Below are 24,144 nucleotides of genomic sequence, written 5' to 3' on the forward strand. Positions count from 1 at the left end.
CAAGTGACCTTTCCACTATCGCAAAACAGGGGGAGCAGTCAGCAGCCATCTTGACGAGGGTGGCCCGCGGCTAACCGACACCACACTTCCTCCGGTGGACAGCCATAAAGTCTCCCGTTATTGCACAGGGAAACGGAAATGAAATTTCTATATTTTCACTTACAGGAGAGGAGATGAAAGGGTTAAAGCCGTGAGGTTGGCACAGCAGCGAGATGTCAGGGATACGGAGAGAAGCGTCCGCAGGGACGAGCGTTGTTTGTCTCACGTTGCATCAGACAGGCCGCTGGCAGGCGCTTCCTCTGTGCGCCCCCTACTGGTCACTGCAGAGAGCAGCCCGAGAACAGAGCGCCAGCACAACGCCGGATCATCAGGCGATCAAAAAACCTACGAAACAATTCCATTTGTTAAACTGAAGCGAGCGTCGGCTCTACAGACTTTTTGGGATTATCAGATGCCAGATTAATGGAATTTCATGGTCTTCGTTTAATGCGCCAAAAAAAAACACAGCCACTTTACGATGGGCGGCCACTTATTTCAAACCTCAGTTTATGGAAACTCCCCCGAGTCCACACAAAGATGGGCTCGTCCCCTGCACTATGGCGGCAGCGGCCTCCCGCGGACGGGGCTGCTGTCACCACATTGTCCCCCATGTTCTTATTTATCCCTAAACTCGTAAAACGTCTTCGCCATGGCGTGCGCCACTTTAAGAACTTTCTTCTCTTTGGCTTCGGGGCCCATGTTTGCCCGAGCGAGCTGAATCCAGTGCGGTTCTGTGCGGGGTAAATAATCGGAGTACTTCTCGTGGGGCTCCACCGGGGGGTGCTCTTCTTCATCTGCAAATAATAGTAATACTCAGAATATGTCTACTTCAGATGAGCGGTCACCGCACAGGTCCCTGCACTCACCGCTCTCCTCCTCGCTCTCCTCTTCTTCATCCTCCTCTCCTCCCTCGGCACCTTCTTCTTCCTCCTCTTCACCCTCAGAGTCCGATTCGCCCAACCATTCCTGGGTCTCTGCAGCAAACCATGATAAAATGTTACCGTTATCACAGCGACTGTTACAATGTTGCCGTTCAGAAATTGCTCTATGTCCTGCGTCTCTCCAGCTGTTGGAGAGGCTACAAGCCCCAGGACTGAAACAACGTGGCGGCTCTCCAAAAACAGCGCCACCCCCGTCTGTAGGTTGTTTGTGGTATTGCAGATAAAACTTTAAGTCTATGGGACAAAATTGCTGGAAGTCAAGAAGTCAGTCCGCCACCTACAATAAAGCAGTCAGCAACCTGCAGCTGTTGTGAAACTACAACTCCCAGTATGCTCCATTCAGTTCTATGGGAGTTCCAAGCACAGCTAAGTAAGTGTGAATGCTGGGAGTTGTGGTTTCACAATAGTGCCAGAGATTGCCGACTCCTCTCCTAGAGATATGCCATTAATGCGTAAAAGGGAGTATCCCTTTAAATAAAAGCTATGTAACTATTTACTAACTCTGTGCTTAAAATCGCCATGGTTGTCAAAATCTCTGCTTGCTGTCAGCGAGTGTGAACATAGATTCAAAGGCAGAAATCCTGTCCAGACCCCCATGCAGGTGCAGTGCGCATTAGAGGGGATAGCTCTGATACTACACCTTTGTAGGTTACAATTCGCTTACAGCAAGCAGACCTTTTGAATATGGCGAAACGCAAAATCTCGAATGATGATGCATTATTGACTTCTCCCTGTGTGATCTCGGGGCAGGCACGGCCGCCCTCACCACCACGTGCACTTACTTGGATCCATCTCCACCAGCACCTTCCATTCTTCCATCTTGTGCAGGTCTAGGCTGTACAGGTCATTCAGCGTGAACTGTCGGTCGCCGACTTCGAACATCCCGCCGTACACGTAGAGGACGCCCTGCTTGATGGCCGTCATGGAGCTGGACCTTGGGCTGGGCTCCACCTGCGGCCCAGCAGCTTCCTCCTCAGGCTCTTCTTCCTCCTCGCTGTCCTCCTCAGCAGCCTGGCTGGAGATCACCTGCTTGATGGTCATCACTGTCCCGTCTTCAGCCACCACTTCCTTCACCACCTCGACGGGTTCTGCCGCGCTCTGAGCTCCGGCCTCCGAGGCTTCCGCCTCCACAGTCTTCTCTCCGCGCCGCCTCCTCTTCCGATCGGATTTATGTCGCTGGAGAAATATCAGAGGTGAAGACATCACACGAGAGATCTCGGTTTTATAAGCTAAACCCATCTTCTGTCCTGATAGTTTGTTACAGTGTATCAGTCTGGAGCCCAGAGGCCTCTCCAGACTGGAATCAATTGTGACAACCCCTCAGCTGTGAGAAATACTGGGTCAGAACAGGTTTTCAATTTATAAATGTACACAAGAATATGTCTATTCAATGACAACAAGCAGAGAGATATTGCAAATGGAGAGGCATTTCAATGTAAACATAGGAAAGTCGCAGGACTAAACCAGAAAACCCCTTTAATTCAGCAGTAAAACTGACATTTCTTCTCTATTCACATCCAAAGCTGCACTCAAAATTCTCCCAAATTCATTTCTCAGTGCTGCCCCCTACTGTCGTGCATTGTAGGAGATGATTTCCCAGAATGCAGTGCGGCAGATGGACCCACCTTCATCTGAGCAGCAAACCACCGATTCTTGGCCTGGTCGTGGAAGTAAAGGTCGTTGTAGAAGTCTCCTTCTATGGTTTCCTCCTCTTCCTCATCGTAGACCCCTCCAAAGAGAACGCTGCGGTTGTTGGGTCCCACGGCCATGGAGAAGCCGGTCCTGGGGGTGGGCTTCACGCCGGAGGGGTTCAGACGACTCCATGTCCATTTATCTGGAGAGATGATGAAGAATGAGGATGATGGGACTTGTAGTTTTCCATCACACGGACACATCGCCTGCTCAGCCACTTCTTTGTTTTATCCCTTCCTAGGAAAGCTGGGTGACCAGATGGCTGCCATCACAGCTCCAACAGGGGTCACCCAACGCTCCCAGACTCCCGAATCTGGAGGAACATGAGAGTAAGTCGGGACTGAGAAAACTGAGTGACAAAGTTATGGCAGCAGCCGTATTTGTGTCACCCAGCTTTTCCAGAAACAGATAAAACCAAGAAAAGATTCAGTCACTGGATAGCTCACATTTTAGGGGAAAATGACTTCTTCCCTGACAAATGCATTGAAATACCGGATCCGTCTCTCCAGTGTCATCTGGAAAAACGGATCCGGTATAATTTTTTTTTTTGCATTTTTAAAGGTCTCTGCATGCGCAAACCGGAAAGCTGGATCCGTTTTGCTGGAACACTTAATTCCGGATACGGCACTAATACATTTCAATGGAAATTAATGCCGGATCCGGAATTACGGCAAGTGATCAGTATTTTTGGCCGGAGAGAAAACTGCGGCATGCTGCGATATTTTCTCTGTCCAAAAAACGTAAGAGGGACTGAACTGATGCATCCTGGACGGATTGCTCTCCATTCAGAATGCATTAGGATAAAACTGATCTTTTTTTTTCCCGGTATTGACCCCCTGTGACGGAACTCAATACTGGAAAACAAAACCGCTAGTGTGAAAGTGCCCTTAGGGCAATATGGCTGAGAGTTTGTTACAATGTATCGAGTCTGGACAATCCTCCGTGAGCAGCACAAACCTCTGCGTCTGCTACAATGCATCTCATGGAGGATTCCCGAGACTGGATACAATTGTAACAAACCTTCAAAGGTGTAAAGAAGAGCGTTCCTCTTTACTGACAGCAAGCAGAGATCTTTAAAACGTCTGGAACTAAAGAGCAGAGTCTACAGTATTAGGAAGTTGCAGAACATTTCATTAAATACTGTAATAATTGGGGTTCACATGCCCCCTTTCCCAGGGTGAAATTCGGATGATGGGAGTTGCACGTGGACGTGATTTTGCAGCATGAAACATAAGGAGCTGCTAGTCGCACACTGATATCGCCCCCTGGTTATGCAGCCCCCCGGGACCCTCCTTACTGATTGTCTCCCAAGTTACAGTCTGTAATTACTGGTTAGCAAGCCTGGCATCAAACTGTTTACCAGCTGAAGGCTGCTGTGTGGGCTGAGGGAAGGCAGCGCCGCCCCTGGAGACATGACACAGCCGCACAGGGCGAGAACTACAATCTTACATCTCATATCTTCAGGACGTAAATCCACAGATAGGACTATAACATTGTAATGGCTGCTCCGGGAGTCGGGACCCCTGGGCATCACAGCCACAGAGCAGTCCAGTGACCACAGGGTTAATACAAGCACAAGTTCTTAGCACTGTTCATCCTGATTCATTAATAGAATTACATATTTACAGTGAAGACTGACACATATTCAATTCACTCGGGGAAACTGGATGACAACCTTTTTGGATGCTGTAAAGGTCAACAGCAGAAGTTGTCACCCTCCATTTATTACCTGGGAGGAGACGAGGAGAAAGCGGCAGCGAGCGACTCACCTGCAGCCTCCATCTTCAGAAGGAACATGTCCGTGTGAACGGTGCCTTTATCCACATCCTTCTTCACTCTCTGCAGACACACAAATTACACACGGATTGGGGGCTTTAATGGGACACTAATCCAAAGTCTCCCCATGTGCAGCCCCCTGTTATCAGCCATGTCAGGCCGGCTAGAGGATGACTGTAGGACAGGAGAATACAGTCTATTGCTCCCTGTTATCAGCCATTTCAGGGGAGAGGATGACTGTAGGACAGGAGAATACAGTCTATTGCCCCCTGTTATCAGCCATTTCAGGGGAGAGGATGACTGTAGGACAGGAGAATACAGTCTATTGCCCCCTGTTATCAGCCATTTCAGGGGAGAGGATGACTGTAGGACAGGAGAATACAGTCTATTGCTCCCTGTTATCAGCCATTTCAGGGGAGAGGATGACTGTAGGACAGGAGAATACAGTCTATTGCCCCCTGTTATCAGCCATTTCAGGGGAGAGGATGACTGTAGGACAGGAGAATACAGTCTATTGCCCCCTGTTATCAGCCATTTCAGGGGAGAGGATGACTGTAGGACAGGAGAATACAGTCTATTGCCCCCTGTTATCAGCCATTTCAGGGGAGAGGTGACTGTAGGACAGGAGAATACAAGTCTATTGCCCCTGTTATCAGCCATTTCAGGGGAGAGGATGACTGTAGGACAGGAGAATACAAGTCTATTGCCCCTGTTATCAGCCATTTCAGGGGAGAGGATGACTGTAGGACAGGAGAATACAGTCTATTGCTCCCTGTTATCAGCCATTTCAGGGGAGAGGGATGACTGTAGGACAGGAGAATACAGTCTATTGCTCCCTGTTATCAGCCATTTCAGAGGAGAGGATGACTGTAGGACAGGAGAATACAGTCTATTGCTCCCTGTTATCAGCCATTTCAGAGGGAGAGGATGACTGTAGGACAGGAGAATACAGTCTATTGCCCCTGTTATCAGCCATTTCAGGGGAGAGGATGACTGTAGGACAGGAGAATACAGTCTATTGCCCCCTGTTATCAGCCATTTCAGGGGAGAGGATGACTGTAGGACAGGAGAATACAGTCTATTGCCCCCTGTTATCAGCCATTTCAGGGGAGAGGATGACTGTAGGACAGGAGAATACAGTCTATTGCCCCTGTTATCAGCCATTTCAGGGGAGAGGATGACTGTAGGACAGGAGAATACAAGTCTATTGCCCCTGTTATCAGCCATTTCAGGGGAGAGGATGACTGTAGGACAGGAGAATACAGTCTATTGCCCCCTGTTATCAGCCATTTCAGGGGAGAGGATGACTGTAGGACAGGAGAATACAGTCTATTGCCCCTGTTATCAGCCATTTCAGGGGGAGAGGATGACTGTAGGACAGGAGAATACAGTCTATTGCCCCCTGTTATCAGCCATTTCAGGGGGAGAGGATGACTGTAGGACAGGAGAATACAGTCTATTGCCCCCTGTTATCAGCCATTTCAGGGGAGAGGATGACTGTAGGACAGGAGAATACAATCTATTGCCCCTGTTATCAGCCATTTCAGGGGAGAGGATGACTGTAGGACAGGAGAATACAGTCTATTGCCCCCTGTTATCAGCCATTTCAGGGGAGAGGATGACTGTAGGACAGGAGAATACAGTCTATTGCCCCCTGTTATCAGCCATTTCAGGGGGAGAGGATGACTGTAGGACAGGAGAATACAGTCTATTGCCCCTGTTATCAGCCATTTCAGGGGAGAGGATGACTGTAGGACAGGAGAATACAGTCTATTGCCCCCTGTTATCAGCCATTTCAGGGGAGAGGATGACTGTAGGACAGGAGAATACAGTCTATTGCCCCCTGTTATCAGCCATTTCAGGGGAGAGGATGACTGTAGGACAGGAGAATACAGTCTATTGCCCCCTGTTATCAGCCATTTCAGGGGAGAGGATGACTGTAGGACAGGAGAATACAGTCTATTGCCCCTGTTATCAGCCATTTCAGGGGAGAGGATGACTGTAGGACAGGAGAATACAGTCTATTGCCCCCTGTTATCAGCCATTTCAGGGGAGAGGATGACTGTAGGACAGGAGAATACAGTCTATTGCCCCCTGTTATCAGCCATTTCAGGGGAGAGGATGACTGTAGGACAGGAGAATACAGTCTATTGCCCCTGTTATCAGCCATTTCAGGGGAGAGGATGACTGTAGGACAGGAGAATACAGTCTATTGCCCCCTGTTATCAGCCATTTCAGGGGAGAGGATGACTGTAGGACAGGAGAATACAGTCTATTGCCCCCTGTTATCAGCCATTTCAGGGGAGAGGATGACTGTAGGACAGGAGAATACAGTCTATTGCCCCCTGTTATCAGCCATTTCAGGGGAGAGGATGACTGTAGGACAGGAGAATACAGTCTATTGCCCCTGTTATCAGCCATTTCAGGGGAGAGGATGACTGTAGGACAGGAGAATACAGTCTATTGCCCCCTGTTATCAGCCATTTCAGGGGAGAGGATGACTGTAGGACAGGAGAATACAGTCTATTGCTCCCTGTTATCAGCCATTTCAGGGGAGAGGATGACTGTAGGACAGGAGAATACAGTCTATTGCCCCTGTTATCAGCCATTTCAGGGGAGAGGATGACTGTAGGACAGGAGAATACAGTCTATTGCCCCCTGTTATCAGCCATTTCAGGGGAGAGGATGACTGTAGGACAGGAGAATACAGTCTATTGCCCCCTGTTATCAGCCATTTCAGGGGAGAGGATGACTGTAGGACAGGAGAATACAGTCTATTGCCCCCTGTTATCAGCCATTTCAGGGGAGAGGATGACTGTAGGACAGGAGAATACAGTCTATTGCTCCCTGTTATCAGCCATTTCAGGGGAGAGGATGACTGTAGGACAGGAGAATACAGTCTATTGCCCCCTGTTATCAGCCATTTCAGGGGAGAGGATGACTGTAGGACAGGAGAATACAGTCTATTGCCCCCTGTTATCAGCCATTTCAGGGGAGAGGATGACTGTAGGACAGGAGAATACAGTCTATTGCCCCTGTTATCAGCCATTTCAGGGGGAGGATGACTGTAGGACAGGAGAATACAGTCTATTGCCCCTGTTATCAGCCATTTCAGGGGGGAGGATGACTGTAGGACAGGAGAATACAGTCTATTGCCCCCTGTTATCAGCCATTTCAGAGGAGAGGATGACTGTAGGACAGGAGAATACAGTCTATTGCCCCTGTTATCAGCCATTTCAGGGGAGAGGATGACTGTAGGACAGGAGAATACAGTCTATTGCTCCCCTGTTATCAGCCATTTCAGAGGAGAGGATGACTGTAGGACAGGAGAATACAGTCTATTGCCTCCCTGTTATCAGCCATTTCAGGGAGAGGATGACTGTAGGACAGGAGAATACAGTCTATTGCCCCCTGTTATCAGCCATTTCAGAGGAGAGGATGACTGTAGGACAGGAGAATACAGTCTATTGCTCCCTGTTATCAGCCATTTCAGAGGAGAGGATGACTGTAGGACAGGAGAATACAGTCTATTGCCCCTGTTATCAGCCATTTCAGAGGAGAGGATGACTGTAGGACAGGAGAATACAGTCTATTGCCCCTGTTATCAGCCATTTCAGAGGAGAGGATGACTGTAGGACAGGAGAATACAGTCTATTGCCCCCTGTTATCAGCCATTTCAGAGGGAGAGGATGACTGTAGGACAGGAGAATACAGTCTATTGCCCCTGTTATCAGCCATTTCAGAGGAGAGGATGACTGTAGGACAGGAGAATACAGTCTATTGCCCCCTGTTATCAGCCATTTCAGGGAGAGGATGACTGTAGGACAGGAGAATACAATCTATTGCCCCCTGTTATCAGCCATTTCAGGGGAGAGGATGACTGTAGGACAGGAGAATACAGTCTATTGCTCCCTGTTATCAGCCATTTCAGGGGAGAGGATGACTGTAGGACAGGAGAATACAGTCTATTGCCCCTGTTATCAGCCATTTCAGGGGAGAGGATGACTGTAGGACAGGAGAATACAGTCTATTGCCCCCTGTTATCAGCCATTTCAGGGGAGAGGATGACTGTAGGACAGGAGAATACAGTCTATTGCCCCCTGTTATCAGTCATTTCAGGGGAGAGGATGACCGTAGGACAGGAGAATACAGTCTATTGCCCCGTTATCAGCCATTTCAGGGGAGAGGATGACTGTCGGACAGGAGAATACAGTCTATTGCCCCTGTTATCAGCCATTTCAGAGGAGAGGATGACTGTAGGACAGGAGAATACAATCTATTGCCCCCTGTTGTCAGCCATTTCAGGGGAGAGGATGACCGTACCTCTAGAGCCTTTATGCATGTGATGGACATCAGCTACCAGCTTCTTATTTTGGGGCTACTGCCCCCCTTTCTTCTCACCTGTTTAGAATAGCCACCATAGATAACAATGCTCCCATCCTGGGTGGTGGTCAGCTGACATCCTGACCGCGGTGAGGGGCCGGTGCCCGATGGTGAGATCTTGGACCATGTAAAGGTGTCCAGGTTAAATGTGTACACATCATTATAACATATGTAATCCCTAGACAGAAGAAAAATTATTCAATTCACTGCCAGCAAGCAGAGATCCATTGGAGGAAAGGGGGGGGGGGGGGCAGGCACTTTGGAGAAGGTGGAGCCTGGGGACAGAATAAGGACAGGGGACGCATCAATACAGCTCTACACCAAACATGGTTCTCTGGGAAACTACAACTACTAGCATGTCATAAAAAGCTGCAAGTCTATGATGGGAGTAGTAGTTCACAACAGCTCTACTGTCAAAGGCAGTGATGAGCAGATCTCCACTGTCCAGAGGGATCTTTATCTTCTTGTCTATGGCATGTCTGGGTCAGAGGATGGGCACATCATAGACTACAACTCTCACCGTGTGCTTTCATGGAATCCTCCAAACACTATCAGCTGCCTCTTCACATACACCATGCGATGTCCGCTCCTCCCAGACGGTCCTCCCGGAGATCTGCGCAGGAGACAAGGACGTGACGCATCAACATCTCCATCCCTGAAGGCGTAGACACCTGCACTCATCCCCAGTCTTAACCTATCTGTTTCTGGTAAAGTTGGGTGACAACCAATAGAGTTGTCACCAGTCGGCCTAGTGATGCAGCTCCATGGGAGCGGGGGATGTAACTTTATATATCTGCCTATTAACAGCGCTGTCACTCAGCTTTCCAAGTTCAGTTATGTAAATCAAAAGATAAGTGACCAGGATCTACCGGATGGGGGTTGTGATACCATGAGCTATAGATTCAGGGCCATTATTACCACGGGGGAGGGTCTACACATTGTATCATGGAGGGAGAAGCTCTGACCATCCCCTCATATCTTACTTGATCTGCTCCCAGGTCTTCGTATTGAGGTGAAGCACCCAGAGGTCCTTGTAGTGGTAAAACTGGTCCCCATCAGGAGACGCAAACTCCCCTCCGAAGACCCACAGCTGCCCCCCGGCCTGAGGAACCGCCGCAGCCTGCCAAGAGAGGAAGACACGGGGAGACGGGGGAGGAGATACATCGTGTTACATTGTATCGGCCCACTTGTAGTATTACATCTCCTAATTCATCGCCCCCTGCGCAGGTCAGTCTCATTAGTGGAAGAGACTCATGATTACTCCTCTCCACCAGAGCGATGCCCGGGCAGGCGGGTCACACACAAGATGCCACTAGTCGCCCAGATTCGCCGTATAGAGCACAACTGCAGGGCAACTTCTCCATCGTAAACGTTTTCAGTGCTCTGATTTTGATACGGTTTTTGTCTTGCTTGACCCCCCAGAATGCCCCATTGTGTCCCTCTGGATCTTCAGCCCCAGCTGTATCCTCCGGGCCGTGGGCTCTTTAAGATGATGGTGAAGAAGCCTCTGTGCTGCGCCTGTCATCGCCCTGGACGCCCACATCTCCTCTCGCTGCTTTGCAATCGGGACACCCACTCATTAAGCGTACAGCACTCTCCGCAATGTGACAAGGGGAGGATGGAAACCCCGGCGTCCGTGCCAGAATCCCTACCCTAGCATTACCGGATCAACAGGCATCAAAGCAGAATTAACTGCTGCAATGCCGCAGTGCAGCCATCCCTGATCCGCAGGCAAAATCAACCAGAAGCTCCAAAATTTCCAAATCCCGATCACTTAGTCCAATGTAATTCGGGCTAAACCTCTGCAGAATGAAAAGCGCTGTGTTTCCCCTCCTCATCATTTTCAGGATCTCTGCTTGCTGTCAGCACACGACTGTACGCTTTGTGGTCTGCATACCGTGGATTTACAAAACACAGGTACCGGCCGTGTGGACATCAATGGGTCTGTGGTCCACCTGTTAGGACATGTCCTATACTTTGTCACATCTCCTGCAGCATAGACACATCGATGCCGACCCTCCCGCATCTGAGGGTTTGTTACAGCTGTATCCAGTCTACACAATCCTCTATGACAGGGGTAGGCAATCCAGCTGTTGAGAAACTACAACTCTCAGCATGCATACTTGCTCTGCTCCTCTAAGAACTCACATAGAAATGAATGGAGCATGCTGGGAATTATAGTTTCACAACAGCTGGAGGGCTGACTGTTGCCGATCCCTGCTCTATGAGCTAAAAACATCAGCAGCACGGTCTGTTACAATGTATCGGTGCAGGTAACACGTGTCAGACGATTGCCTAGGCTAAACCCAAAGCTATGAGAAGTATTAGGTCATGATGGGTTTCCAGGCTCTGGATGCTAGCAAGAATATTCTCATTCACTGACAGCAAGCAGGGATCTTGGAAATGGAAAAAAATATATAAAACACAAAGTATATTGTGACGTGAAGGTGGCAAATGGGGATCAGATTGAAATCCAACCATTTTGTTGTCATTTGCCCCCAAAAAGAATGAAGATGGAACTTACCGTATAATTCAGGGAACTGATTGCTCTTCCCCCATGTAATGGTCTATGCCACCCCTCCCCCACCTTCATATGAGTCATCTATTAGCCCCAGGGTGTAATAAACGTGCCCGGACCGGAGGTGGGGGAGGGTAATTCGCCAGGATCCAATAACCGCCGTCTTTAGTAATCAATACGACTACTGAATGGAAAGTGGTCCAGGCTTAATGTGTGTGTGGGAAAGGACGGGGGGGCTAACTTAACCCTTTCCTACAGATCTGGCAATATTCTATGCACTGCAGTGGGGAGGGGGGCACTACCTGATGAGCGCAGCGTCGTGGCGGCGGGTTTGGGATGTCCACTTTGCTCCAGCCGTTCTTCTTGATATTATAGACGTATAGCTCGTTATACAGGAAAGTCTGGAAAAGACAAAAACAAGAGAAGCCAATTAATATAATAAGAATATTCGCACAATTGTTCCACAGCTTTCCCGGACACGTCCCGTACACCTGGGTGACAACCAGTCCGGCTGCCATTGCATCTCTAAAAGTGGTTGTCACCATTAAATGGGAAATCTAACTCCTTATGTGACGTAAGACAGGCGCACACATGAGTTTTAATGGCAGCCATATTGGTTGTTGCTGCAAAAAAAGATAAAATAAAAGTTGTGCATCAAACCAAGTCAAGACTGAACACTAACACCTGATAACGTCCTCTAATGGACAATCTCTATGTGGTGACTCTCCGGAGCTATATCCAGAGCGCCCTCTAGTGGGTGATAACTGTGTGGTGACTCTCCAGTTATATCCAGAGCGCCCTCTAGTGGGTGATCTCTATGTGGTGACTCTCCGGAGCTATATCCAGACGCCCTCTAGTGGGTGATCTCTATGTGTTGACTCTCCAGTTATATCCGGGTATATACAGAGCGCCCTCTAGTGGGTGATCTCTATGTGGTGACTCTCCAGTTATATCCGGGTATATACAGAGCGCCCTCTAATGGACAATCTCTATGTGGTGACTCTCCGGAGCTATATCCAGAGCGCCCTCTAGTGGGTGATCTCTATGTGGTGACTCTCCGGAGCTATATCCAGAGCGCCCTCTAGTGGGTGATAACTTTGTGGTGACTCTCCGGAGCTATATCCAGAGCGCCCTCTAGTGGGTGATCTCTATGTGGTGACTCTCCGGAGCTATATCCAGAGCGCCCTCTAGTGGGTGATCTCTATGTGGTGACTCTCCGGAGCTATATCCAGAGCGCCCTCTAGTGGGTGATAACTGTGTGGTGACTCTCCAGTTATATCCAGAGCGCCCTCTAGTGGGTGATCTCTATGTGGTGACTCTCCAGTTATATCCGGGTATATACAGAGCGCCCTCTAATGGACAATCTCTATGTGGTGACTCTCCGGAGCTATATCCAGACGCCCTCTAGTGGGTGATCTCTATGTGGTGACTCTCCAGTTATATCCGGGTATATACAGAGCGCCCTCTAGTGGGTGATCTCTATGTGGTGACTCTCCAGTTATATCCGGGTATATACAGAGCGCCCTCTAGTGGACAATCTCTATGTGGTGACTCTCCGGAGCTATATCCAGAGCGCCCTCTAGTGGGTGATAACTGTGTGGTGACTCTCCAGTTATATCCGGGTATATACAGAGCGCCCTCTAGTGGACAATCTCTATGTGGTGACTCTCCGGAGCTATATCCAGAGCGCCCTCTAGTGGGTGATAACTGTGTGGTGACTCTCCAGTTATATCCAGAGCGCCCTCTAGTGGGTGATCTCTATGTGGTGACTCTCCGGAGCTATATCCAGAGCGCCCTCTAGTGGGTGATAACTGTGTGGTGACTCTCCAGTTATATCCAGAGCGCCCTCTAGTGGGTGATCTCTATGTGGTGACTCTCCGGAGCTATATCCAGAGCGCCCTCTAGTGGGTGATCTCTATGTGGTGACTCTCCGGAGCTATATCCAGAGCGCCCTCTAGTGGGTGATCTCTATGTGGTGACTCTCCAGAGCTATATCCAGAGCGCCCTCTAGTGGGTGATCTCTATGTGGTGACTCTCCAGTTATATCCGGGTATATACAGAGCGCCCTCTAAAGGACAATCTCTATGTGGTGACTCTCCGGAGCTATATCCAGACGCCCTCTAGTGGGTGATCTCTATGTGTTGACTCTCCAGTTATATCTGGGTATATACAGAGCGCCCTCTAGTGGGTGATCTCTATGTGGTGACTCTCCAGTTATATCCGGGTATATACAGAGCGCCCTCTAATGGACAATCTCTATGTGGTGACTCGCCGGAGCTATATCCAGAGCGCCCTCTAGTGGGTGATCTCTATGTGGTGACTCTCCAGAGCTATATCCAGAGCGTCCTCTAGTGGGTGATCTCTATGTGGTGACTCTCCAGTTATATCCGGGTATATACAGAGCGCCCTCTAATGGACAATCTCTATGTGGTGACTCTCCAGAGCTATACCCAGAGTGCCCTCTATGTAGTGACTCTCCAGTTATATCCGGGTATATACAGAGCGCCCTCTAATGGGTAATCTGTATGTGGTAATTTTTAGAGGCATATCTAGCTATCCATAAAGCATCTTCTATCTAGTGGGTGATGAATCCCCAGAGCCGGTAGCTGTATACACTGCGCCCTCTTGTGGCGATCATGTTAAAAACAGCTTCTTGTACAGTAATGTCTGGTACGTGTAGTCATTTCTTGTCGGACGTGCATCTAATCACATGGGGACATCCCAGCACGCTCCATCATATTCTGCACCTTCCTCACTGCAAACCACCGATCAGCTCACCCCAGCAGTTAGACGAGTGGCCCCTTAAAAGGTGCATTTAAATTCTGAAACTAAGCAATGAACCCTCTTAGAGACCCTGGATCCGCAGGCGAGTCCGAGACCAGAATGTGCAGACTGGTGACTAACGGATATTTCCAGATCTCCGCCAGTATCTGATTAATGATATGACCGGCGCAAGAGACGGACTCAGGGGGCTTCTAGTCGTCATCCTACAATTGCAGGGGTTTTTTTAGCCATTTTTCTTGTTGTTTTTTTGTGGTGGTTCCTTTTTTCACAAACGGCGGGCATTTGCCCAAGCCACTAAGATCGGTATAAAAACCTATAACAATGTAAATCCAGAAAGAAGGGCTCACGCACACGACCTTTGCCTGTTTTGCGCTCTGCTAATTGCAGAACACGGATATCCGCTGTGCGCGTTCCCGCCGGCCCGTAACAGAACTGTCCTGGTCTGTAACGTGGAATAGGACAAGTTTTATTTTTTGGCGGAAGGCACGGAACGGACATGCAGATGTAGACAGACCACGGTGTGCTGTCCGCATCTTTTGTGGCCCCGTTGAAGTGAATGGGGTCACAGCTGACCCGCTAAAAATGCAGATTGGATGCGGACAAAATCCACGGTCGTGTGCGTGAGCCCTGGGAGAAATAAAACCATTAGACAGAGCGCTCATCATAATCGGCAAATGTCATCATATTGAGAATCTGTCACATGTCATCCTAAGGCTGAAAAACCACCCCAAACCAATGCTGATCACAGCTGAGGGTTTGTTACAGTAGGACAGACCACTGTTTGTCAAACTGCGGCACGTGTACCCCAGGGGTAAGTGTTGTCGGTGAGGGGTTATGCGGGGCTGCTCTAGCATGCAGCAATGTTCAGAGCCAGGGACACTCAACTGTTATCGCCATCCTGGCTGAGTACTGCAGGGGCCACAGGGGCCAATGTCTCCCTGCTGTTCACCCTCATGGCAAGGCGCAGACAGCGGCATGAAGCCGGATGAGGTGTGTAACCGATTTTGCCATTTTCCTTTGGCACCTCGGGGCAGCCTTATTTGGTCATCATTATAACTAGGGACATTAGCACTACTGGCGGCACTATAAGGTCGCATGTTATCTACTGGTCCACATTATGGAGGTTTTATTACTTGTGAGGGCGCTATATGCAGCATTAGTACTACTGGGGGACACAATTACTATTGGGGGCACTGCAGGGGACAGAGAATTATTGATATCGGGAGCCCTATTACTGTGGGGGCACCACGACAGTATCAGCTTTGCACAATTATTTTTGGGGGACATTATGTGACAATAATTTTTGTAGGTGGCACTATCTGTGTGCTAATCGTATTTTCAGGGGGACTATCCGCTTCTACAGTGTAGTATTGGGGGGCACAGTATTAGGGTTGCCAGGATGAAGCGTTCAGAAGGTGAGGAGGATGATGAAAAAGTAGAAACCTAAGAAGTCTGTGACAAACGCTGGTGACGGCTGCAAGAAGTCATCATGGAGGAAAGAGAACGTCGCTGGATGTCAGAGGTATGGGCTGTGTCTCCTGTATGTTTGGTGGTGCCGAATGTCATTTCAAACATAATAGTCATCCATCACGGGTCCTAATGTGGAGTCTGCCATTTTGGAGCTATGTTTTCCATCAAATCTGAAGGAACTGCTGGCAGAGGCCCAGAACATGTTCCTAAGGCTACAGGCACACGACTGCATGTGTTTTGCGGTCCGCAAAAAAAAAAAAAGCGGATGACATCCATATGCGGATCAGTTGTAACAATGCCTAAAAAGGACAAGAATAGGACATGTTATATTTTTGGCGGAGCTACGGAACGGACATACTGATGCGGACAGCACACGGTGTGCTGTCCGCATATTTTGAGGACCCATTGCAATGAACGAGTCCGCATCCTAGCCGTAAAAAAAACTGAACGGACACGGAAACAAAGTACGTTCGTGTGCATGAGGCCTAACACCGAGCATTGTGCCCTTCCCTGGAGGTAATTGGCATGAAAAGGTTCAGAAACACAGAAATAGACAATCCTCTAGACTGATACATTGTAACAAACCCTCAGCTGTGAGAAGTTCAGGACAGGTATGGATGGGCTGAGCATCCGGATCCTAAAAATGGGGGAAATGAAACTCAAAGCGGCAGATTTAGGCTGGATTCACACGGGCGTTCAGGTTTTCAGGTGTTGTGTGGATGTAATTATTTTAACATGGTTATAAGGGAAAATAATAGCATTCTTTAATACAGAACGCTTAGTACAAGGTCAATTGAGGGTTAAAAAAAATAATAATATTAACTCCCCTCCTCCAGTTGATCGCGTAGCTGCCGGCCTCCTGTTCTTTCTTCAGGACCTGTGGTGACGTCACTGAGCTCATCGCGGTGATGGACCATGTGGTTGGACCATGTGATGTGACGTCACCACAGGTCCTTTAGCCGGCAGCTCATGATTAAAGAAGTAAGAAGAGATCAAAAGGAGGAGGCGAGTTAATTTTTTTTAACCCTCAATTGACCTTCTACTATGTATTCTGTATTAGGAATGCTATTATAAGGGAAAATAATACAGTGAATAGAGTATCGTCTCAGCAACCAGGCGTGAAAATCGCACCGCATCCGCACTTGCTTGCGATTCTCAGGCAGCCCCATTTACTTATATGGGGCCTGCATTGCGTGAAAATCACTGCTCATGTGCACAGCCCCATAGAAATGAATGGGTCCGGATTCAGTGCGGGTGCAATGCGTTCAACTCCCGCATTGCACCTGCGCGGAAATCTCGCCCGTGTGAACCCAGCCTTAATAAGACCGATCCTCAGAGGCCAAACTGAAATATATGGCAGCCATGAGCTGGAGTGGACAATTAGGACAATTTTCTGGAATAAATGACTAATCTGTCAGGCGGAGGTGGCCCCACCCCCACCACTGGGCCCCACCCCCAGCACTGGGCCCCACCCCCAGCACTGGGCCCCACCCCCACCACTGGGCCCCACCCCCTTTCAAAAAAGGAGCAAAAGTAGAGGAAAATCTCTAAAGTAACACAAATGTCTATTTTACTCCAGAAAACTGACAAACAAGCCGTGACCGAAAACGGCAGAACTCCTCGCTGTCAGATAACTAGGCCTGTGTCCTGACAACAGATACCGAGACGTGCCCTGTGACAGCTGTGCTGGGATCTGTAGTGCCCCTCAGTCGTCTTACAAAACACACATAAAATGGTAGTAAAATGAAGAAATACTTTACTTTTTGGCCATTGAAATATTCACCTCCAAAGAGAATCAGCTCGTCCTTCTCGGGGTGCGGAGTCAGAGAAGCGTTCAGCCTGGAGGAGAGAAACCGCACAATAATGTGCAACCATCTGCAGGGACTCTACGCCACGTATCTAAGCCTATCATATGTGATACTGTCCGCTACGTCATGCATCTCAGCCCGCGGTGTGTGTGTGGTACTGGGCGGCGTATCTCAACCCGCGGTGTGCGTGTGGTACTGTCCGCTACGTCATGTATCTAATCCCGTCCTGTGTGATACCGCCTGCTGAGCTGTGTATCTAATCGCATCCTGTGTGATACCGTCTGCTGAGCTGTGTATCTAATCCTGTCCTGTGTGATACCGTCTGCTGAGCTGTGTATCTAATCCCGTCCTGTGTGATACCGTCTGCTGAGCTGTGTATCTAATCCCGTCCTGTGTGATACCGTCTGCTGAGCTGTGTATCTAATCCCGTCCTGTGTGATACCGTCTGCTGAGCTGTGTATCTAATCCCGTCCTGTGTGATACCGTCTGCTGAGCTGTGTATCTAATCCCGTCCTGTGTGATACCGTCTGCTGAGCTGTGTATCTAATCCTGTCCTGTGTGATACCGTCTGCTGAGCTGTGTATCTAATCCTATCCTGTGTGATACTGTCTGCTGAGCTGTGTGTCTAATCCTCCCCAGTGTGATACCGTCTGCTGAGCTGTGTATCTAATCCTCCCCAGTGTGATACCGTCTGCTGAGCTGTGTATCTAATCCTCCCCAGTGTGATACCGTCTGCTGAGCTGTGTATCTAATCCTCCCCAGTGTGATACCGTCTGCTGAGCTGTGTATCTAATCCTCACACCATAGACTTAGATACACAGCACAGCAGACAGTATAACACCGGATAGGATTAGATACACAGCTCAGCAAAAAATATCACACAGGATACCCATCTCATGACAGGATTAGTCTTTGGTGTGAGATACTGGGCGGTGTATCTAATCCTGTCATGAGATGGGTATCCTGTGTGATACTGTCTGCTGAGCTGTGTATCTAACCCTATCTTGTGCTATGCTATGGCGGCGCGGCTCAGCCCCGCGGTGTGCGGTGCTGGGCGGCGCGGCTCAGCCCCGCGGTGTGCGGCGCTGGGCGGCGCGGCTCAGCCCCGCGGCGGGCGGCGCGGCTCAGCCCCGCGGCGGGCGGCGCGGCTCAGCCCCGCGGCGGGCGGCGCGGCTCAGCCCCGCGGCGGGCGGCGCGGCTCAGCCCCGCGGCGCGGCTCAGCCCCGCGGCGGGCGGCGCGGCTCAGCCCCGCGGCGGGCGGCGGGGCTCAGCCCCTCGGCGGGCGTCGCGGCTCAGCCCCTCGGCGGGCGTCGCGGCTCAGCCCTGCGGCGTGGCTCAGCCCCGCGGCGTGCGGCGCTGGGCGGCGCGGCTCAGCCCCGCGGTGTGCGGCGCTGGGCGGCGCGGCTCAGCCCGCGGTGTGTGGCGCTGCGGCTCAGCCCGCGGTGTGTGGTACTGGGCGCTGTGGCTCAGCCCGCGGTGTGTGGTACTGGGCGCTGCAGCTCAGCCTGTGCCGTCAGTCGGCCTCTTACCTGGCGCTCGGGGGCGGACACGCCGTCTCCACCACTTGCGTTTTCTTGGCGTCCAGTGACTGGAACTCTGCGATTAACGCCTCCAGGTCGTCCTGCGGACACAGAGGGAAGACGCTGACGGAATGACCCCTGAATGGGCCCCCCACTGCACCACCTCAAGGTTACAGTGAGCAGACAGAGGTGCGGCTCTTCAGACACCGTTCTCACCTCATCCTTTTTGGACCTCTTGGAGACTTTCTTCTCCATCTTAGCCGCCGTCTTCTCCGCCCCCTTCACCTTCTTCTCCTTCTTCCCTTTCTTCCCCATGATGTTCTCCCTCCTGCACACTACTGACCAGCCTGGAGTGACGTCATCAGTGTGCGACACGGCGGAGACAGGTGACGTCAAAACCACCACGTGACCCTGTGTCAGCAAGGGCGGGCTGACGCCGAGTCACATGACCGAGGTTTCCCCACAAAAGGCGAGTCACGTGACCTGATTGTGACAGATTCAAATGCGTCCTGGATATTCCAAGTGTGAGGTGATGAAGGACTACAAGTCCCAGAGAACTGCCATGGAGGTGAAGAGAACCATCGTGTATACAGTCCTAGAGGTATACAGCACCATTGTATATACAGTCCTAGAGGTATACAGCACCATTGTATATACAGTCCTAGAGGTATACAGCACCATTGTATATACAGTCCTAGAGGTATACAGCACCATTGTATATACAGTCCTAGAGGTGTACAGCACCATTGTATATACAGTCAGAGGTATACAGCACCATTGTATATACAGTCAGAGGTATACAGCACCATTGTATATACAGTCATAGAGGTATACAGCACCATTGTATATACAGTCCTAGAGTTGTACATCACCATTGTATATACAGTCCTAGAGGTGTACAGCACCATTGTATATACAGTCCTAGAGGTATACATCACCATTGTATATACAGTCCTAGAGGTGTACATCACCATTGTATATACAGTCAGAGGTATACAGCACCATTGTATATACAGTCAGAGGTATACAGCACCATTGTATATACAGTCCTAGAGGTGTACAGCACCATTGTATATACAGTCATAGAGGTATACAGCACCATTGTATATACAGTCCTAGAGTTGTACATCACCATTGTATATACAGTCCTAGAGGTATACAGGACCATTGTATATACAGTCCTAGAGGTGTACAGCACCATTGTATATACAGTCCTAGAGGTATACAGGACCATTGTATATACAGTCCTAGAGGTGTACAGCACCATTGTATATACAGTCCTAGAGGTGTACAGCACCATTGTATATACAGTCCTAGAGGTATACATCACCATTGTATATACAGTCATAGAGGTAATCAGCACCATTGTATATACAGTCATAGAGGTATACAGGACCATTGTATATACAGTCCTAGAGGTGTACAGCACCATAGTATATACAGTCATAGAGGTATACAGGACCATTGTATATACAGTCCTAGAGGTGTACAGCACCATTGTATATATAGTCCTAGAGGTATACAGCACCATTGTATATACAGTCCTAGAGGTATACAGCACCATTGTATATACAGTCCTAGAGGTGTACAGCACCATTGTATATACAGTCCTAGAGGTATACAGGACCATTGTATATACTGTCCTAGAGGTGTACAGGACCATTGTATATACAGTCCTAGAGGTATACAGCACCATTGTATATACTGTCCTAGAGGTGTACAGCACCATTGTATATACAGTCATAGAGGTGTACAGCACCATTGAATATACAGTCCTAGAGGTGTACAGCACCATTGTATATACAGTCCTAGAGGTGTACAGCACCATTGTATATACAGTCCTAGAGGTGTACAGCACCATTGTATATACAGTCATAGAGGTATACAGCACCATTGTATATACAGTCCTAGAGGTGTACAGCACCATTGTATATACAGTCAGAGGTATACAGGACCATTGTATATACAGTCCTAGAGGTATACAGGACCATTGTATATACAGTCATAGAGGTGTACAGCACCATTGTATATACAGTCATAGAGGTGTACAGCACTATTGTATATACAGTCCTAGAGGTATACAGACCATTGTATATACAGTCATAGAGGTGTACAGCACCATTGTATATACAGTCATAGAGGTGTACAGCACCATTGTATATACAGTCATAGAGGTGTACAGCACCATTGTATATACAGTCATAGAGGTATACAGCACCATTGTATATACAGTCATAGAGGTGTACAGGACCATTGTATATACAGTCATAGAGGTGTACAGCACCATTGTATATACAGTCATAGAGGTGCACAAATTTGGGAAAACCTAATTCCAAAATTGTTGGAAAATTATTGATATTATTGTGAAACTTAAAATAAATGAGTTGAATCTTGTGTGTAAATGAGGCGGCGCTATGTGTGGGTGCTGCCACCAGGGGGCGCACAGTGTTGTGTTATTTGGGGAGATTTGCTTCCAGAGATGGCAACTTCATGTGAAGTGCGAACAAGAAGGAGAAGATGGGAGTTGTAGTTCTGCAGCTGCTGGTGTATGGCTGGAGGGTCACTTTTCTGTTAATAATTCCCACCTAATTTTTTTTATTTTTTTGTTGGAACTTTAAATCCCTGAGCTGCAGCTGTTACTTTGTGCCTTGATGTCTTTGTGAAGGACCTTTGGCCGAGTTCACACTTCAGTTATCTGGTCAGTTATTTCCATCAGTGATTGTCTTCTATTACATTGCCCAGTTTGTCGCTCTCCCCGACTCGGCCTCAGTGGCCTCTCTGACGTTCTCCATGGGACAGGCTGAGATTATTATTTCCTCCCCGTCTGCAGATTTCACGGTTGGCAGCCCGTTTCTGCGGACGCACTGGGTTTGTTGCTTTTGCTTCTCTGGTGAAGTCACCCGGCAGGAAGGTCCTTTGTGCAGTTTCAGCAAATCCGAAGATCTCAGGAACAAATAGTGGGACCGGAGTCTGGCTGTGACGCTGATGGGGTGTTATCTGCATCGCACTACCCGGGGGCAGGCTATGGGGGAGCCCTGCCATGTGGGGGAGCCCTGCCATGTGGGGGAGCCCTGCCATATGGGGGAGCCCTGCCATATGGGGGAGCCCTGTCATATGGGGGAGCCCTGTCATATAGGGGGGAGCCCTGTCATATAGGGGGGAGCCCTGTCATATAGGGGGGAGCCCTGCCATATACGGGGGAGCCCTGCCATACGGGGGAGCCCTGCCATATAGGGGGAGCCCTGCCATATAGGGGGAGCCCTGCCATATAGGGGGAGCCCTGCCATATAGGGGGAGCCCTGCCATATGGGGGAGCCCTGCCATATACGGGGGGAGCCCTGTCATATAGGGGGGGAGCCCTGTCATATAGGGGGGGAGCCCTGTCATATAGGGGGGGAGCCCTGTCATATAGGGGGGGAGCCCTGTCATATGGGGGAGCCCTGCCATATAGGGGGGAGCCCTGCCATATAGGGGGGGGGAGCCCTGTCATGTGGGAGAGCCCTGCCATATAGGGGGGAGCCCTGCCATATACGGGGGAGCCCTGTCATATAGGGGGGGAGCCCTGCCATATAGGGGGGGAGCCCTGCCATATAGGGGGGGAGCCCTGCCAAAAAGGGGGGGAGCCCTGCCATATAGGGGGGGGAGCCCTGCCATATAGGGGTGGAGCCCTGCCATATAGGGGTGGAGCCCTGCCATGTGGGGGAGCCCTGTAATATAGGAGAGCCCTGTCATATGGGGGAGCCCTGTCATATGGGGGAGCCCTGTCATATAGGGGGAGCCCTGTCATATAAGGGGGAGCCCTGTCATATAGGGGGGAGCCCTGTCATATAGGGGGGAGCCCTGCCATATAGGGGGGAGCCCTGCCATATAGGGGGGAGCCCTGTCATATACGGGGGAGCCCTGCCATATAGGGCAGCCCTGTCATGTGGGGAAGCCCTGTCATGTGGGGGAGCCCTGTAATATAGGGGGGGAGCCCTGTAATATAGGAGGGGAGCCCTGCCATATAGGGGGGGAGCCCTGTCATATAGGGGGGGAGCCCTGTCATATAGGGGGGGAGCCCTGTCATATAGGGGGAAGCCCTGCCATATGGGAGAGCCCTGTCATATAGGGGGAGCCCTGCCATATGGAGGAGCCCTCGTCAGCCTTACTGGGATGGGGAAGTCTCTGTAGTTGTAATAAGTGTGGGCAGGATCCGATGTAATATTGTGCGGGACTAAATGCCCTCAGATGCTCCCGTAAAGCGTTAGTACGATGCTCCCCAAAGTTCGCTGATTGACTGTGATTCCAGCCGCAGTTCTTGGTGTTGTATTATATTTTTTTTATTTTATTTGCATCTTAAATTTGTTCTGTTATTTTTCAAATCCTATAGAGGAGCCTATAAGAAAAACACCAAGTAGCATCAGGGGAAGGTTGCAGACAATGGCGCCGTCCTGCTGTGCAGCAGCATCATCCACCTTTCGCCTGTTCCCATTTACCTCCTTTGCTTGATTTTAAAGGCTACGTACATCTTCAGGGCAATATTTTTTTTTGTTTTTTTTATGATTGCATTTTACTCATTTTTAGTTAGTCTTAAAAACAAATTATTTAGTTATAAATGATTCAATTATTTATTTATTAAAAACATTCAGCTGTTCTGTCACAAAGGGTTAACTGTCCGGCTGTGCGACCGGTCCTTTCACTTTGTGCCGATCCTCCAATAATCTTTATCTCTAAATTACTAACGGCTCGGCTGTAATGAGTGTTTATAAGGTCAGAGGTAAGGAGTAGTGATGGACGAACACCTGCCGAGACGGTTCGCGAACGCGATCAATTTTGCGGCGGGTCCCATTCATTTTAATTTTAGGCAAACCTGAAAAACCTTCAGCTCCTGTTTGCAGCCAAGAAATAATTACTAGAAGCGCACAGATAGTCCCACAACGTGGACAGTGGCACCAGATGTGTTATTCCAATTTGTGATCTCCATTCATTATTTCTTTCAATGCGAAATATCGGCAATATAATTTTTGCGTACGCGCACGTGCAAATGCACTATAAAGAAAGTATATTGGTATATAACACCCCGCTTCAATCAGTTTTTTTTGGGGGGGGGCGACTGGTATATCACACCAGTTATAATTATCTGTTCCAATAGCATTTGCCCCTCTGTGTACCTGCAGTATCGCAGCAGAACCGCACACGACTGCCGCACAATACATATGCACTATAATATACCG

At 49.4% G+C, this 24,144-nt stretch overlaps 1 protein-coding gene across 2 annotated transcripts; it reads right to left on the bottom strand.

The window, feature by feature from the left end:
- Positions 1–458: 458 nt before the first annotated feature.
- Positions 459–19,308, bottom strand: KLHDC4 (kelch domain containing 4). 2 transcript variants are annotated; one of them, XM_044269915.1, is made up of 12 exons: positions 19,148–19,308; positions 18,941–19,032; positions 17,364–17,442; positions 11,652–11,750; positions 9,815–9,951; positions 9,352–9,444; positions 8,850–9,009; positions 4,442–4,511; positions 2,606–2,814; positions 1,763–2,156; positions 906–1,013; positions 459–833 (listed from the first exon to the last, which is right to left on the bottom strand). In XM_044269915.1, exons 1-12 carry the CDS (start codon positions 19,244–19,246, stop codon positions 655–657), a joined length of 1,719 nt encoding a protein of 572 aa, XP_044125850.1. In that variant the 5' UTR covers positions 19,247–19,308; the 3' UTR covers positions 459–654. The 2 variants fall into 2 exon arrangements, with proteins under 2 accessions (XP_044125850.1, XP_044125852.1); XM_044269917.1 differs by lacking the exons at positions 17,364–17,442; positions 18,941–19,032 and having other exon boundaries at positions 19,148–19,305.
- Between the last annotated feature and the right edge of the window lie 4,836 nt (positions 19,309–24,144).

Source organism: Bufo gargarizans, chromosome 10 (assembly GCF_014858855.1).
Source record: "Bufo gargarizans isolate SCDJY-AF-19 chromosome 10, ASM1485885v1, whole genome shotgun sequence".
NCBI classification, from domain to species: domain Eukaryota; kingdom Metazoa; phylum Chordata; class Amphibia; order Anura; family Bufonidae; genus Bufo; species Bufo gargarizans.